The following is an 18,313-nucleotide window of genomic DNA, read 5'->3' on the forward strand; positions in this document are numbered from 1 at the left end:
CATCATTGTCACCACTGCTAACTGCACCACCCACCACCTCACTGTGCTCACATCCTTTGGTTGGTCTTCATAAACATTCAGCAAGTGTTGTTAAATGTCAACGGGAGCAATTTTTTTCCACATGGAGGAATTCAGTAACATACCTTTACTTCATCTGCACTTCCATGTCAGATGCTATTTTGTCAAACTGCCATCTGTCACATGGTAACAAAATTTAAAAGAAAATTGGTGGAAGGTTCAACCTCTACTACCATACCATTGCTTTCAGAGCAGCCCTCATATATCAAACTTATTCTTTAATTTACATATTGAGTTTTCAAAGGCAACAGTCTTAAAAATAATAATAATAGTAAATGTTCCACACCAAAATCCCAAATTACATCACTCCATTGACCAGATCTCTTCTGGATTTTAGAGGAAGAAGAACACTGTTATGCTGGGAAGGAAGAATTGTAATTATTGGCACTGAGGAAACATTTGTAAATAACTGCATTAATGTACAGTGAAAAAACCCTCATTGCTCATATATCAATGTCAAATTAATGGATTTTTCCAGAAACAGATATCTTAAATCTTTAGCCAAATGCTCATTTTTGCAGAACTAAATCAGTATCTAAAGAAAAAGAACTGGAACTAGAAGCAGATTATTTCTGCCAACCTTCTCCATGCATAAAGTTCAATGTTGCATGTAACTTTCTAGCAGGGTGATGTGTTAGGGCAGCTGTCTGCAAAAGACCCTTCTTTTCCATCCAGTTGATCACCTAATGGATAAAGAAGTGTGTAAAAAGAGCATGCCCTTTTCTTTAGCACTCAGTGTGATTTTGAGAAAGTATGCTTATGTATAAAAGCAGAGCTTCAGACACTTTGTAAGCCTAATTTTTCAACTATGATACTCTAAATTTCCATTTCCCTAACAGGGATCAAATGGAAAGAAGATAGAGATCACAACCAGTGTTTGTTTGATCCCCTTTATTCATTAACGTGATCTTAGTAATGTAATCAAATCATTGTTATTAATAACAGATAGCTATTGATTAAACACATTCCTTTATTCACTCCTGTAGTTCAATCAGATGCTTGCACGCTCACTCATTCTTGCCTGGCTGGTGTGACAGCTGGGAGGCCAGCCCTTACTTCACCGTGAGAAGCACAGGATCATACAGGCACACACCAAGGGATTCTAAGTAGCTGATTGCCACCCTGTTGGGTGTAGTCCAAGTCATACAGCTCACTGTGGGTGTGAATGTGTGCAAGTGGCCTGGTGCAAATTAAGCAGATGCTTTGTGTCCTCAGTTTGTCACTTCTTGCATATTCAACAGTATTGCTAGTCATCAGAGTTGATTAGACCCTGGCAAGCTTTCACTCGTTCTCTGCATGTATTCCTCTTCTTCAGCTTTTTATAACTATTTCCCCCTGCAAACCTGTAGATATGGAGTCACACATTCTCACAGAAGTGCTCTTTATGACACTGCAAAGTATACTTATACCCATTACTTCTACAAACTTTTTTCTTTATGTGTCCATTAAGTCTACTTCTGCAAAGCATACTTTCTTGTTCTTTTTCTATTGTCCCCACAAGAAATACATAGAAAACGTTTTAAAGCAGGAAGATGAGCTGGAAGAGATGAATTTAAAAGAACCAAGAACAGAAGAGGAAAAAGAGAATGCTGCAAATCTCCTTGATCTGATTAAGGTGAGAAAGAACTACTTTTTTTCCAACAAATATATTGTATTGCATTGCAAGTGCCACACTTGAAACTCTGTTATAGTGTATGTTTGGATAGCACAGTGCTTCCTTCACTGTAATTTAGTGGTAAAGTAAAGCCACGCTGAGCGTTTAGCTGGATTACTGAATGTCACTACTGCCATCTGGGGAAGGACTGCTGAAAACAGCTTAAGAATTTGGATTCTTCAGAACGATATGTTCCCAAACACACAGGCCAAAAAACACTGAAGTGCTTGTGTTCCCCAGCATTAGGATGAGAATGTTTCTAGGCTGCAGCTGGGAGACTTGTCTTTCAGTCAGTACCACCTTCACGTCAAGAGTTTAAACCCTCTTGTCAAGGTAATCTAGAAACAATCTGGAGGAATATTGTTATTGCTTGTCTCTGCTTATATTTTTGTAAAATACGTTCCGTTAATTTGCACGGCTGATTAGACTATGAGGAAAAAATGGGAGGGGAACAGGGAAGGTGCTGAAAAGGTGAAGAGAGGCTTGGAGTTAGGGGCCAGGAAACTGAGGTCAGTGGGAGATGAGTGGTGACAAACTGAAGTTCAAGCAGCAGAAGTGGGCGGGCATTAGGATGAATGAGAGACACAGTTTGCATCTTAGTTAAAAATCATCACATCTTACACAGCGCATTCAGTTTGCTGTCTTTCAGTTCTTCAAGTCATGTTTTCTTCAGTGTTTTTTTAAATTTGGTACCTGGCATCAAGTTAATTAATGTGCGAGACTTTTAGGTTATTAAACACTGCTTTCCTTTTTATTTCCACTTAGTCAAAAAACAAGCATCTAGCAAATTTAAACAATACTGACTTCAAAAACCTGATGTTTGAATTAGCCACATTAGTGTAAATATTCACTACCAGATCATCGATCCATTTTTCAGAAGTGTGAGAGTATTCTAGAAAATGAACATCATCTTGGGCTTAGAGTCTACATTTTAAAAACTTGTTTCAATGTGCAAAATCAGTAGACATTAAATCTTTCCAGTGTTAAATGCTGCTGCTGTCTTTCTCTTGCCTCTCTGGATTTTATTCTTCCTTACAAGCCTTAAAAATAAAATGTAATCATGTAATTCTAGAATTCACCCCTGAACCTTTTAGTCAAAGTGACCTTTTTGATTTGCTGATATTACAACTTCCACATGCATTTTTCTCAACACTTTTCATGTGATGTGCACTTTTTAAATGACAGCAGAGAAAAGATACCTTAAAAAAAAAAAAAAAAAGCATGAGGTAGGAGGGAACTCACAATCTTTCTGGAAAGGTTGGTATTGAGAAATGATCTCTCGATAATCTCCCTGTATCCTTTATGTGCTTTGATGAGAGCCAGGTGCTGAATCTCACATGCTACTCAGTTCCAATGGATTTTTCTCCTGACTCATCATTGCTGATTGCCCTGGCTACCAGAGCACATTTGCAGGTACAGATTTCACATTGGAAAACTGTTTTCTGAGACGTAGAGTCCCACTGTGGATCTTCTGTGTTATATTCCTCCGAGGTCTCCAGTGTTCCCTAGTTCTGTTAAAACGTAGACTGTCTGATGACAAGAACTTTCCAGTTAACTGCTTCAGGGACAGCATGAAAATGAAGGAAATGGCTTTAGTAAAAGAGTCTGTCACTGCTCAAACGCTTACTGAGGAGCTCTCTCATGCTTCCTCTACAGCTCACAAAGCCTGCAATTTCCTGAACCTATTTCCTATTTGATCCTTTTTGCCTGTGACTTTGAGGTATGATTTGAATATGAACTGGCTTAGTTGATGTAATAAAGAGCAACTCTGTAAAATAGGAAGCTAGCCGTGACGTAGATCATCAAGAAGGAAACCTATATTTTTAGGCCAGGAAAATTGTGCCTCATTTCTTTTTCTTCCAGCTCATGTTTTCTAACACACTGACATACCTCCATTCCAGTAGTCATGTTGTCAGGTAACAGATAACATTTGTTTAGGATAGAAATCCTTTAAAGAGGATATGATTGTTAGATCTGTTTCTCACATAGTCACAGTTACTCTTTCTTCATTACAGTTCTTCCCTAACTGGAAGAAATCATCTGAAGATCTCAGTGCCAAAGGTAATAAAAATTGAATACCTATCTTAATAATCCCCTTAATAATCCATAGCCCTTTTCCATAGAAAAATATACAGTGTTCAATCTCATAGTGACACTATTCTTCAAAATGTTATTCTTCTTCCCCTCTTGCCTTGCCAAGGGTTTTTCTGCTTGTTAAAAAGAGACCAAAACACAATATGTAATGGAAATGAGAATTTCTGCAACAAAGGCTTACTACAGTTTTCTGATTTAAAAACAAACAAATAAACAAAAAGCCACATAATTAAAATGCACTTGTAATGTACTGTTATTAACAAGGAAGATATTGTGAAAGAGGCTCATTAAAAGAGGCCAAATAGAAAAGAAAAAGAAAAAACAGGAAAATACAAAAATATGTTTTATTGTGAAAGAAATGCCAAATAGGTTCATATTTCTCAGTACTCGTGTATCTTAAGTTTAACCACAGAAATTTCTTTTGAACAAAGGAATTTTATTTGAACTCATCACAGTCTAGATTCAATGCTTGGAAGAAGCAACACAGTTTATAAAAGATGTCTGTAGATAGGGAAACTCTTTATAAAAGCCCTCAAATTTGTCGCAATCTTACAGGCTGGCTTTTCTCCATCGAATATATTGAACTAATAGTTCAATAACCTGATACTGTTGATTGTGGCTATGAAGCAGCAGCAATTAAAGTACAACCTAAGTAGGCTGAAAGTAATAAAGGTACCTAAAAGCCCACATTATTTTCCTCACCTGGAGACAGAGTTGCTCACTAGTTAGAAAGTGACTGAATGTCAGCAACTTTTCCTGCTCACAGCTATTTGATTTGTATCTTGAACACAAATACAGGAAATACAGAGTGGGGGTATGAACTTAATCTGCTCCCGATTTGGGTTTTTTTTGTTTGTTTTCTATTGATTGAATTAATTTCTTATCAGCTAATGTTCTGAACTTGATGTTGGAAATGAAGTTCTTTATGCCTCTTTCCTCACAGTAGTAAAGAATCTGTAATTGGCCTGTCTCATATTAATGTTTATTGTCTGTAAAAAAAAAAAAGTGGAAGAACCCAGTTTTCTCTTCAGCTGGCTCTGGAATATGTTCCTGTCAATTAATCTTTAGTATGATTAAAAGTGATTCATAAGAACTAATTTTATCTTCACTGCTTTTAACCGTAGCTTTTCATCAAGTATAAGAAAGATGCATTAAAACATATCCTTTCAAGTTTGTTAGTCATAACGCTTACAAGCGCGTAGCAGGACATGTGCATTCAGTACTGCTCTTTACATTGCAGCTCACATAACTGAGCTGTATGAACATGCAGTGGCTTCTCAACGCCTGCTTCACACCAAGAAAAGAGTCACGGAGCAAACAGCAGACCAGCAGCAGAGCTTCAGGTAGGACATACCTGTGAGAACTGATGTAAATGTAGGTAACGCAAAAGTGGGAACTAAGCACACAGGAATGGCATTGTCCTGGCTGCTGCAAAGAGCCAAGACTTAGATCTCTGGGTACATATCCCAGTGTTTTACTAGTTGTTATTTTGTCCCTCTGTGCCTCTCCTCATCTGAAAGATTCTCAAACGTCTGTTGGAAAAGGTTTTTTAGGAATATTTTGGTTGAATTGAACAATAAAAATGAAGATATGTGTGAACAATTTTCCAAATGTTACAAATCCAAGTCAGGAGTCACTAGCAATGTTAATGTTTTGGACTTGCATAAAGAACATTTTCTTTCCAGGGCTGTCTTGCAAGTTGTTTTGTGCTTATAAAACACTTATGCTAGTTTTCTTTTTCATTACCTTTTTCTTTCATAATTATTCAGCACAGAAGAACAAACTCCAGTGTCCAAATGGCAGAGCAAACTACAAGAGCACAGGTAATAGTATTAGTAGGGCAGAAATTTACTTATTTTAAAAGCCAACTGAAGTCTGCATTTGGACAGACTTACTGCTTTCATGAGGTCTTGAGTGCTGTGGTCTGCTAGCAAATAAAGGAGTGTTCTCTGCAAATTCAGCAAATCTGAATGGATGGTTTGCCTTTCATTTTGTCAAAACCTGATAGCGTTTCTGTTAACTTAGCATAATTAAAACAAGGGCTGAAGTCAGAAATCCTGTATTCTGTCATCTGGTTCTGCCACCAGTGTGAAAAATAATATATATTAATATTTTCAGATGCTAATGCTTTAGGTTAAGATTCTGGCTTTTTTGTAAATCCTGGCTGATTTTTCTAGTAGAACCCCAGATATACCTGTGGTGCTGCTTCAAAGCTTCTCAAGGCTGAACAGTCTCTTCCTCTGCTCATATGAAAGATGCTTCAAGCCCTTAACTCTGTGGCCCTTCTCTGGACTCACTCCTATAAATCCATGTTTTTCTTGCAGTAGGGAGCCCAGAACCCAGTACTCCGGGTTGCTCTCACCAGTGCTGAGTAGGGAGGAAGGTTTACCACCCTGAATCTGCTGGCAACACTTCTATCACAGTCCAGGATTTTGCTGGTTGTAGTCACAAGAGCACATCCTTGGTTCAACTTGGTGTCTACCAGGACTCCTAGGTGTTCTGTAGCCTTGTCCCCTGGTTTGTACCTGTGCATGGGTTTATTCCTCCACAGCTCTCTGATGTTGCATTTTCCTTTGTTGAACTTCATGAGGTTCTTCTCTGTCCATTTTTCCAGCCTTTCAAATTTCCTCCAAATGGCAACACACCCATCTGGTGTATTAGACTCCCACCTTCAGAAGTTTGAACAAGTTTTTTTCTGGGCATCCACAGAATAATCAAGTCTTTTTCTGTCAGGAAATACTGAAATTTGATTAGTTTTATATTACAAATGTTAGTAATCACAATGCATCTGCAATACCAATCCTCAGGTTTAAATGTTTGTTGGAAGGCCAGGAAGGCACTATTAACAGTCTCAGACGTGATCCGCAAGATTTAGGTGACTGGAGTGTGTTTTGAGTAAGAGCTCTTTATAAGAGCCAAAGCACAGCATGTATGCATTTTTATCAGACCTCCATAAATAAGTGTCTGCAGAGAACTGTCTGCAAGCCAGTCCAGCCTGTTCTTGGTCTGCCTCTGAGAAAATTGCAAATTACAAGAATATTGTTCACTGTAATTAAACAGAAAAAAAAAAAAAATGAAATGCCACTTTGCTTTATCCCTTTTGTTCTTCAGTGTCTTGGATATTGTACTGAAAGCAGGATGAACTCGATTATGTCTTTTTTCTTTCTTTTCCTTACCAACAACGACAAAATTTATTAGGAAAGAACTTGATGAAGGAAAGAAAACCTTAATGGCAATAAGAAACAAAATAATTCCTCCCTACTTCAAATCAGAATTGGGCAAGGCATTTCTCTCAAAAAAGGTAATGGAGATGAAAACTGGGTAAGTTTATGTGAGGCCAGGTAACCTCTGCCATAGTCCCACACTTAGAGATATGGTTTTACATCTCAGCCTCAAATTAACTCCAGCAACCATTACAGAGGACAGTTGTGGCAGAGTTAATACTAGGAATTAGATACACTTGCCAAAGGAAATGTATCTTAGAGGTGGCATGTGTTTACTGAGGCAAAACTATGGAGATTCCTTAGGTAAACTCTGGACAATCTGATTGGTCCAAAGCAGATACTGAACCTTGGGTCTTTTCACCCAACCCCTAGAAAACATCTCTCTGTTAACTTGAAAAGGAATCAGTAAGACCAAACCACCTGTGTTAACTGGAGGTGACCTTGGGAACTTTCTTCTTGTAATCCCACCTGATCACTGCTATGAGTATAAACTATAGTCAAAACCATTTGGAATCTGCAGCATATTTATGTGCATAAATTCTGTTGTTACCTCTTTGGTTCTGCTTCTTATTATTTCCACTGACCTTTTTCTTTTCATAGGGGAGGTATGCTGATGAGGTTGAATTTTTTATATTATTGTTGGAATACCTAAGCCTCTTTTCATCATTTTTCTCTATAGTTTCCTGATGTGGAAGCACTATCTAAAGAACTTCCTCCAGTTCCACAAAAAGAAAGTGGGAATCTCCTTTCAGAGACAATGAAAAACATCAGGAGAGGTAATTTAGACTCTACTGTCTGGTAGCATTTTAATATCTTTTCCATTTTTTTTTTAATTTTTTTTTTTTACCCAGTTGCCTCATTTCATATTGAGGTTAAATTTAAGAATAAATTTTCTGCCTCTGTGTATTCTCAGACATTTTGATACCTATGGTAACATATGAAGCATACCCGGCAGCATTCCCTCACATTGAGGTCCATCAGTATGGAGTAGGCTGTGTCTATGTTAGCAAATTCAGTCTCACAAAAAAGGCAGCCTTTTCCCCCAACTTAAATAGCTGACAGTATTTCTGGGGACACTGCTCAACAGCACTGTCAGTATCATGCCAGTGTTCAACAATTTGACCATATAGATTAACATGTTTGAGTGCCTTGAAGTGTTTCCATTTAATCCACTAGTACCAGTGTGGCCTATGAGACTTCTGTGTTCCATGTGCCAAAGGAGCCTTAGCAGACATCACTGGCTTTGGATACAAAGCTGAGGAATTGTGCTATGAATGTGAGGATTGATGGATGCAGAATGCTCAAAAAAAAAACAAACCCGAAGTGAAATAAAAATAGTCAGGAATAAGTGACCAAGAAATGAGGAGGCCAAGTTTGGAAAAAAGACCTGAAAAAGCTGAGAGATGGTGCAAATACTGAAATGAAACAGGGATGGGGCAGCTCAGGAATGAAACAGAAGGGGTATGGAAAAGGAAATGCACAGCATAAGGGTAGTTTGGAAAATAGAGGAGGAAAGTGTTTGAAAGAGGAGGAAGCCGTGACTGAGGATAAGCATTGTAAGAGTGAGCAATCCATTCTGAAGTTTAACCTTTACAATACTGAGAGAGATACTTCTCTGTTTGAAGGCTGCTCTGGCAAGGTACTGATATGGTGAAGTGAGATCAAGAGTCATACTCAGCAAAGATTTGTATTAGGAAAGTTGTCCTCCGTGGGGTTTTATCAGATCCCTGCTGGTTTCCACACTTCCTCAGTTTGCAGTCACTAGAAGGCTGGGTTGGATTGTACATTAGACCTTTCTGATGATTTCTCTGGCTGAGAAATAAATGAAGAATGACAAGATATAAAGTTGTTTTGTTGTTTTCTTGTTGTTTTTTGTTTGTTTGTTTGTTTGTTTTGCTGTTTTTGTTTGTTTCTTTGTTTTTGCCTGGGGAACATGAGTGCAGAACTTACGTAGCTTCTCATGGTCACGTAGGCAGCTTTCAAAGGCTGCCTAAATTAAAGTGCTAAATACTTTGGTTGTTTTTTTTTCATGTGCTTAAGAAAATGATAGTGATTGATTGTGAAGAACACTTGTCACAGTATCCCATTATTTTTTCCTTTAGAATCTGAATGTCTTAGTAGCACGAGTGACTCCTCACCTTCCCCTAGTCTTCTGCTGCAGACTCATTCCATACAAAGCGAAGATTCCAGCAGCACAACAGGTAAAACTGCTTTTCAGAGCATTGTTTGGAGCAGGTTTATTTCTATCTACTTACAGATTCTGACTGTCTGCAACAGATATTTAAATCCACCTGTTTCTGTTCAGCATTCTGAATATATCTGAGCACAAGACTGACAGAAAGGGAGAGTGCTATAAAAATAATGGGAGAAATTCTCTCCTTTCCCCTAGCAGACTGCTATAATTACATGGGCATGATAGCGATGGTAGAACCACAGACACAGGCAAGCTGTAATTCCTCCTCTAAAACATTTCATTCCTATGCTCCTTTTATGTATATTATACAGTGGAGTTCAGTTCAAAGACAACAAGTTAGGGGCTTGGTAGATGAAGAAGTTCACAGATAATCCACATGAATGAACTGCAGCAATAAAGGCAAGAATTTCTGCTCAAAAACAGAGCTTGCGAGATGGTTGTGATGACAGAATCCTGCTCTGAGACCTGGACTAGAACTTCTCCTGCTTGAACACACAGATTGGCTTGACCAGCCTGGGTGTGATCAATGTGCAGTTAAAGCCCTTCTTTGGAATAGTAATGTCCTCAATTATGATTTTATGGGGTTTTTGTAGCTCCTCTTGTGTTTTTAATCACTTTCACAGATGATTATATGCCTTCATTGCATATTTCCACTGTGAAGCTTCCCACAAATCAGTTTTACTAATTATAGTACATAATTGCTTATTTGTTCAATTTTAATTACTAGCTAGTATTAGAGTGGTGTTTTTTGTTTTTGGTGTTTTTTTTTTAATGTATTTGTTGACTTTTTAAATAAAATGAGACCAGTTCAGCTGTGCTAGTGCTAATCAAATTCTTTCATGGAAATTAAAGTTTTATCTGAGTAGGAACTTCAGAATTGGGCAAAATTTGATGCCCAGTGTTTTATGCTTTTGAAATCTTTGCTTTCTAGACTCAAGCTTGGCTGCAGGGTCAGAAGAGGCACCCTTTCAAGTAAAGGTTCAGAGTTTGCTGGTGAATGCTGCAGGACAGCCAAGGAAAGAGAAAGTGAGATTACCATCATCACTTCTGGGGAGTAAACCAAACTCCATACCACATAAAAAGGTGAAATACCATCTTCTGTTGTTGTTAATATTAAATCCTCTCAATCATCTCTTTTGCATGAAATCTTTATTCTGGAGCAATACTAGACATTGTTTTGAAACTGTTTACTGAAACAACAGAACTTGCAATCTATACAGAAATTTACTTGCAATTCTAAAAGTAGCCTTCCTCTCAACTACTAGGACTACCTCATGTGCCAAAAGCCTGGTTCTATACCAGGTGCTCACATGAGAGCACTAATTTCCAAAAGTGTAGAGCATGCTCAGTTGCCCTAAAATATCTCATTATGTCTGAAAACTCAAACCACTGTACATTTGCAGATAATATTCAAAGTACCTAGCTTTGCCTTTTCAGTTTGTACTGCATTTATGATGCCTGCCTGTAATTCCTCAAGATGAATGGACAGAGATCAAATATAGGTGGTTAGGTTTAGTAAATCAGAATCTAAGTCGTTGGGCCATCACTTTTGTCTGTTATCTAATATTTTAATTCTGTTTGCAAAGGTAGAAGATCCTGCCGCAGGAAGGGTCAACATATCTTCTCTTGCAAGAGCAAAACAGCATCTTAGCGACTTCCACCTCCTTCCACCTCAAATGATGTTTGGAGTACTAAAGGAAGGCTGTACCTATGCAGCCACTGTGATTCTGAAGAATGTTGGCATTAATTTCTCAAGGTTAGTTCACATTCCCAGTAACGTGGTTTTCAACCAAAATATGCATTGCTTGTTAATTGTCAGCCTTTTCATATGATGAATGTGAGATAACAAAATGTATGTTTATATTTGGAATCAGTGTAAGAGAATATAATAGTAGCAATACTGCAGCATTATTTGCATATTAGTGTTATTAGGAAGATGCAAATCCAGTAAGGAACAGCAGGTTCTATATGCATAGTCCTAGCCAACAGCAGATGATTTACTGGTTATTACTGAAGAAGAAGAACCAAACTTTTTCATGGTAACCAGTATTAAGTTTGGCTTTTGTAAGTGCTGCTGGATGCTGCAACTCTGACAACCTAAATGGACTGAGCTGTGTTCAGGCAGCCACATGTCTTGAGCTGCATTTAGAAACAGCTTCAGTGATGATTTCAGAAACAGACAGATAAGGATGAAATAAAACATTCATTTGAGCATGCTTCCCTCACTTGTTGTCACCCCTGTCAGTGGGTGAGAAGATAGCAGAGCATTGTGACTGAACATATACTTTCATTCAGTCATAGCAATAGCACTGTTCCAGAGTGCTGTCACAGTGGTGCTACCTTAGCAATCAAAGCATCCTTCTACTGTAGTGCCATGATGCAAGGATGAGACAAACAGAAGCATTTAAATACAATGTAAATGTAATACTTGCTCTCCTTTCTTGGGTGGAAGGAATTATCATCAAAATAGGGGCTTAGAGGTGGTGTACCCACATGAGTCATCATGGTCTCATGTCACTACTCAGGCAATGAGGAGCTTTAGAAATCTGTTCAAGACCAACTGAGAGACTCTTGTACAACTTCTTCTATGAGAATGAACAGGATTTTATTTATTTTAAATCAGCCTAGTTAGATGTGGCCTCTGAAAGACATTTCTACTTTAATGCACACTTTAGCATCATGGTACATGCCAATGATAAATCAGTAGGTCATATATCAACATCCTGGAGCTCCAGCTGTGCACATTACATTCTTTAGATTCAAACCAGAGCATTCTATATAGACACAGAAAATACCACCCTCATTCTATTCAATCCAGCTTGAGTCTTTTACTAGCTGCTTTTAGAAGCAAGTGACTAGCTGCTGCATGACAGCAGAACATGCTGATGGCAGAGATATAGGGCAAAGGTGGGCAGTTCCAGCCCATATCTGCCACATGCTGAAGCCAAAACTTCTCCAGGGCAGGGTCAGTAGTTAACTATGTGCCACACCATTGCCTGGGTGTGCTGGGATGCTGTGACAAAGATGAAGTCCAGTTTCTCTTAACCAGCACTCCAGAGGAACTGCAGGAATTCTTACAGAACTATCAAAGGTCTTATCTGCTCTAATGACTTCTAGAGAATTTGACAGTGATTGATTGATTTAGCATGCTAGTAAATTAAATTTAATTACTGCCTTACTGGGTACCGTGAAACTGAAGAGGCTCATTTACATGTAATTTCTACAAGGATCATGCTTCTGCACTAGAATCATATCAAATCACATTGAAGAAAGATCTTAAAGGACTTCTGGGTGTGCAACACACAGGTAGCTGCCAAAAAGGTGTAACGTGTAGTCCAACTTCCTTTGTGTATTGCAGGCTTAGACTGCAGCTGTTTCACTTCTGTTGCAAGGACAAGGCAGTATAATAAGCAATGTAAAGACTTAGTTTAGCCCATTAAACTACTGCTTTGATTTTTGATAGGAGCCTGAGCCTTGGCTGAAAGCCCAGGAATACTGCTATAGCCAGAGCTGTACGCTGTGGTGGGAAGGATGAGCTAAAAAATTCTGCTGTCATTTACACAATCACAGGAAAAGCAGATGGGCTGCTTCCTAACCATGTCTTCTGCTTGCCTGAAAGTTTCTAGCAACCTCCCTCTCTTCCCTTTCTGACAGGTTTCGGGTGAAGCAGCCACCTCCATACACAGGACTGAGCGTGCTGTACACACCTGGGCCTGTAAGTAGTACAGAAGGTCTTCTGTTTTATGCTACATTCACATGACTCTGATGCTGCTGCCATAACAGCTGTCTGGGAGTAGACCATGTAGTTGTAAATAACTTCAAAGTTATTTAAAGTGATGCTGCCTTCTGCTCTCTCTGCTGTCTTCTGCACTCTGTGCCTCAGAACATGCCCAGAATACTGTAACCCTATCTCCAAGTTTTTCCCATCGTTTAGGGTATTTTTTAGAGCTACTACCTGTTAGGCCTGCACTTTCATCTCCTATCCTGGTATCTGCAAGAGTTGAACCTAGTAAACTTTTGCCTCAGTGATTTTCTCTTGCTTGCAACCATCCCCCACCGTAAGTCTTTTACCCTGCAAATCACCTCAGCACATGAAACTGTCCCATGAAGTAGAAAGCTTTCACACTTTCTGCTTTTCTTCAGTATCTCTTCACCTACACTTTATAGCCTTTTTATTTTCTCTCAGTTGTCCCTGTTTGCCTTTTGCCTATAGAACGGAAAGGAAATTTAAGGGGAAAAAAATTGCAATGAGACAAAAAAATAAACTAAAAAAGACCTGGCGGTTTTCTTTCAAACTACACTGGGAAGAGCCACTGCTTTATACAGACCTTTCTCGTGATACAGGTACTCAGTACTCCACTAAGTCTCTGATTTCATCAGATAACGCAGAACAAGAATCAACTGGAAGCACTGGTGGAGGGGCTATGGATGGAACATGCACCTTGTTTGTCAGCAGTTCTCTCTCTCTCTCTCTCCCTCTCCCTCCCAGGTGGCAGCAGGACTGCAGGTTGAACTGGAGATAGAAATTTTTGCCATGTCAGTTGGAGAGGAAAGTACTGATGGCTTTGAAGAAATTTCCCACGATATTGAAATAATAACAGAAACACAGACTCTTTTGCTGCCTGTGAGAGCAAATATCCTTTGCAGTCTTACTTCTCCCCCTCCACACACACCTTCTAGCAGCATCACACTGAGGACTGACTACCTGGCAGGAGCCTTAAACATCATTTCCTTAAGCTTTTTTGTCCTTTTTGGAAACACCAGATGAATGTTTTCCAAGGCACAAATGAAGAATTTAAGATTCTAACTCCAAAAGCAATTTAGATAAAGTAACAAGACTTAGAAAAATAGGTAAAGGAAGAATGGTATGGCCAGAAAGATGTGGGTATTAAGAACAAATAAAAGATTAAGACGTTGTTTCCACTTTCCACTGACGGAAATATTTTAATCACAGTTTTGAATTGTAGAATTGTTTGAGTTGGAAGGGACCCTTAAAGGTCATCTAGTCCACCTCCCCTGACAATAAATAGGGTCATCCACAGCTAGATGAGATTGCTTGGAGGCCCCATCCAGCCTGACCATAAATATCTCCAGGCACAGGGCAGCCATCACCTCTCCAGGCAACCCGTTCCAGTTCCTCACTGCTCTTATTGTAAAACAAACAAACAAAAAAAAAACACAACTTTTTTTTTTTTTTAATCTCCAAACTACATTTGCCTTTTTTAAATTTGAAACCATTTCCCCTGAAATGGTCCAGCAGCAGACCCTGAAGAGTCCGCCCCCTTCTTTCTTATAGCCTGCCTATAGTTAAGAGACTAAAAGGCTGCTCTCAGGTCTTCCCAGAGCCTTCTCTACTCTAGGCTGAACAGCCCTATCTCCACAGCCTGTCCTCATAGGGGAAGCGTGCCATCCCTTGGAAATAAAACATATGGCAGCATTTGATGGTACAGTCTCATGCACTAAACAGGCAAGGGAGAGAATCGCTGTGTCAGCAATTGTGAACACAGAACTGTATGAATGCTGCCAGAAATCAGCCCTGTGTGGGCTCAATTGGTTAGTCCCAAAGAGAAGAATTCAGGGTCCTATGAGACTGACTGGAGTGCTAGTTAATGGCAACTGCATCGAGGTTTTATATGCTTTGGGAAGTCTTTCAGGTGTGTAACTGAGGAATTGGGCTAGACAAACCTGGTGGCATAGAAGCAAAAATGGTTTCTGCTCCATTCCCACTCGCCCAGACATCAGTTATTCGCTTTTGCAAGACCACCCTCCCAAACAAGCACCCTCGCCCAGTATTTTACTTGGCCTTTAATCTTTGAGTTGAGGCCAGCAGTTCAGATTCAAATTGTCTCTCAGCCTTCCTTCCAGAGTTCCTTCCAGCCTCCAGCCATATTCTTTTAGTTATATAAGCATACTGAGATGATTCGATCCTTAGCATAACGTCTCACCTGTGTTAAGAAGTGACATTTACGAGTGCCGCCCCCAAGGATACCCCCAGGGTGGGATGGCAGCAACAGTTCGGGCAGTTCCTACATGTCCCAAGCCACGGTTCCGGATTATGCTACCCCGAAAGCTTTCAAGCTAATGTAAGTATTGCATGCAGTGCTGCCAGCTGTGAATTAAATGGCAGATGTACCTTCTCTTAGCTTCCGATCCACAGCATCAACAAACCCGCCAGGTACTGCCAGCAAAGCTGTCACACACGCATCACGCACTTGACCTGAGACAAGAAAAAGACAAGAAATGCACTGGGTGACATCATTAACAAAAAGATTCACTGTGAGAGATTTACAGATTACTATGGCTGTTCTGCTCAGCGGAGATACAGTAGAACCTCCTCAGCCCTGCCCCAAATCCTTCGTTTAATTGTCTCCACATTAAGCAGTAGATCGAGCCTTCTGGCAGCAGGCAGCTAGATTTATTTCTGTTAAGCCCTAATAAATCAGCCTCAGTTTAACACTCTTCCTAAAACCACATCTTATTGCTGACCCTTTGACACTGACAGCAAACCTAATAAGGGACAGCAGCCTTACAGACAGACACAACTTAGCATGTTCCAGCACACATCACCCTCTGCACACATTTCATACAGAACATCTCTGTATCCTAAATGAAACGGTGTCCATACATGGACAGTGGACACATCTTCCCTGCCAACAAGACAGCTTTACTGGGAATTTTTCATCAAACCACCGACCACCACGTTAAGCATTGGGCTGGTGTTTCATCTAACCCACATCAACTCAGGTGCTCTACAATATAGCCAAATGTGACAGTTCATAAACAGAAATCCTATGGCTGTTTCTTCTCTATTCAGTTTAGACTTCCCATTTGTTACATTGACATCATCTTTTTTCTTTCAACTTTACCATCTGTAAGCCTGCTATGTTATCTAACAAGTCAGTAAAGAAATCCCAGCTGTATCTCATTTCCGCTCCTCTGAAGGGAAAAAACAAAAAAAGACCACATCAGTCAGTTCTCAAAAGAACTTCAGAGAGATGTGCACCTCTGACTGCTGCATCTGTTCTAGGACTGCCCTGATTACTTCAAGCATTGCTTTTTTCCTGTTTAAATATTTTCTTACCCTTTCAATATGGAATTTTATCTCCAGAGCAACAAACAATTGTGTCTAGGAAGAATAGCTAATTTAACACCTTCCATCTTAGCAGCTTACAACTTGTAGCTCATCAGTTAAGGCAGTTTAGACAAACCCCTCTTGCACTGTTTTGAAATGGAACAGAAGTACTCACCTAGCCTGACTCCTCCCTTTCCCACCTCAGCCCATCACAGCCCTGCACCAAAATACAGCTGTTGGATCATCCCTGTACACCAGGTACACACTAATCTACTTTTCCCTGCCAAGCCTATTCTGATTAGCGTCACCTTCCATTAAAATTCCAGGTGGAGAGAAATTAGTATGGCATTCATCTCCCACCTGACTATTCCAGATAATTGTGGAGACTGCTTTCCTCGTTGCCATTACTGCAGTCTGATGTCCTTCCATTCTAGCAAAGCCTTTGTGTGAGTGGACTGACAATTTCTACCAATTTATCAATTCTTAGCCACACCCCACTCCTCAAGCAGCTGAACCAAAAGCTTCTTGGAACATTCTTCCCCAAAACACCTCCTGAGCTCAACATCCTGTCCATTTCCAACACATCAAAAATTAGCATTGATGGGGGTCAGAAAACACTGACACTTCTATGTTAAGGCTCACATCACTTTGAACAGTCTTGTTCGGCTTCACCAAGACAGAAGTCAAGTCTTTGCAGGGTTATGTGACAACTTTCTAAGTTTGTATCATGTTTCCTAAGTGATTACTATCACTAGAACCAATATTATTCTTTCCCATAACACCTAGAAACTTCCCTTGCCTGGAACTGATCACAAGTTTGCCACACCTTCCAGCAGAGACCAAGAATCAAAGATCACCAATGAAGCAACAGCAGCTCAGGCTCAGGCATTTCTTTCACGTTTTCTCAAGTTTAAAACATTTCACAAAGATTCTCTTAATACACTCAAAATGAAATACTGCAGAGGAAGCTGCCAGTGAATGCCTTCAGTATTCCCAAGCAGATTGCCCAGCTTGAACTCCTGGTCATGATTTTTATTCCACTCAATTTATGAAATGAAAACAAACCCTTAATCTAGTTTAAGCCTATGTGAGAACCCGTTTTCATGTTGTTCCCTTCCAACAGCAACAATACAGGCCAGTTCTACTTGAAGGCAGCCTGACATAATTACGGTGTTTCAACAACCACACAGAAGTAGACCTTTTTATTATTATTATTATTTTACTTTTATTTCCTCTCATGTTAATTTTCTCTCCTCTTTCCCTACAGGTCAAAGCCTTGGAAGAATGATGTAAAAAGCAGCAATATTGAATTACCCAAATTTTAGTCCAACGTTATGGAAACATTCCCCGCGTAGACTTTTTCATTTCTTCAATCAAACTAGCATGAATGAAAATTTTGTCTGTCTCTTATTCATGGGAAAGGTGGTCTGAAAGTTGCAGTGCCTTCTGTGGCTGCCTGAAATGCCAACAGTTGAAACAATCGTGGAATTTCAATTCCCCCGTTTGACACTCTGCACTGCACGAGTGCTGAATGCTTCCTGGTAGGTTTATTTTGTTTTTACAAGAGATTAGGTTTCTGTAGCCACCCTGAAGCACCTGAAACCCCCCACCAGTACCAGGCATGCAGCAAGTTTCACTGAAGTGTGACTCTTTGAGCAAGTAACCGTAGCAAGTGCTGCTGATCTGCTCTGGCCTTCTAATTCCTAACTTTCTGCTTGCTTTCAGTCTGAGGCTCAACTTTCTGCACACAGACTGCTCACCTACCTTTAATTATCTACAAACAACAGATGGGGGCTGAGCACACAAAGTTATACGTGAAAGGAATTCTGTTTATATCCACTTATCTTCAAAGGTTCATTTTATCATAGTGGTAGACTGAACCACTTAGAGGTGCAGTTTTCCCCTTTTTGTTTCTACTTACGCAGCAGTCACTAAAAGAAACAGCTTTTTTAGGAGATACCTTATTCTTACTGTTAAGTGCAGTTCTGCATTTTTAT

General features: G+C 39.6%; 1 protein-coding gene across 1 annotated transcript in view; it reads left to right on the top strand.

Annotated features, from left to right (window-relative positions):
- Positions 1-17,710, top strand: part of SPAG17 (sperm associated antigen 17) — a 92,060-nt gene extending 74,350 nt beyond the window's left edge. The window contains exons 36-48 of the mRNA XM_042809887.1: positions 1,580-1,693; positions 3,748-3,793; positions 5,067-5,169; positions 5,596-5,649; positions 7,025-7,127; positions 7,730-7,826; positions 9,153-9,251; positions 10,176-10,327; positions 10,831-11,000; positions 12,899-12,959; positions 13,734-13,878; positions 15,190-15,327; positions 17,584-17,710. Of these exons, the coding sequence (XP_042665821.1) occupies positions 1,580-1,693; positions 3,748-3,793; positions 5,067-5,169; positions 5,596-5,649; positions 7,025-7,127; positions 7,730-7,826; positions 9,153-9,251; positions 10,176-10,327; positions 10,831-11,000; positions 12,899-12,959; positions 13,734-13,878; positions 15,190-15,326 (1,281 nt within the window). The 3' untranslated portion in view covers position 15,327; positions 17,584-17,710. The remainder of the gene's footprint in view (positions 1-1,579; positions 1,694-3,747; positions 3,794-5,066; positions 5,170-5,595; positions 5,650-7,024; positions 7,128-7,729; positions 7,827-9,152; positions 9,252-10,175; positions 10,328-10,830; positions 11,001-12,898; positions 12,960-13,733; positions 13,879-15,189; positions 15,328-17,583) is intronic.
- The last annotated feature ends 603 nt before the right edge of the window (positions 17,711-18,313 follow it).

The sequence above is a fragment of the Centrocercus urophasianus genome, unplaced genomic scaffold (assembly GCF_019232065.1).
Source record: "Centrocercus urophasianus isolate 14NV4802_14NV808 unplaced genomic scaffold, USGS_Curo_1.0 seq_12, whole genome shotgun sequence".
Lineage (NCBI taxonomy): Eukaryota > Metazoa > Chordata > Aves > Galliformes > Phasianidae > Centrocercus > Centrocercus urophasianus.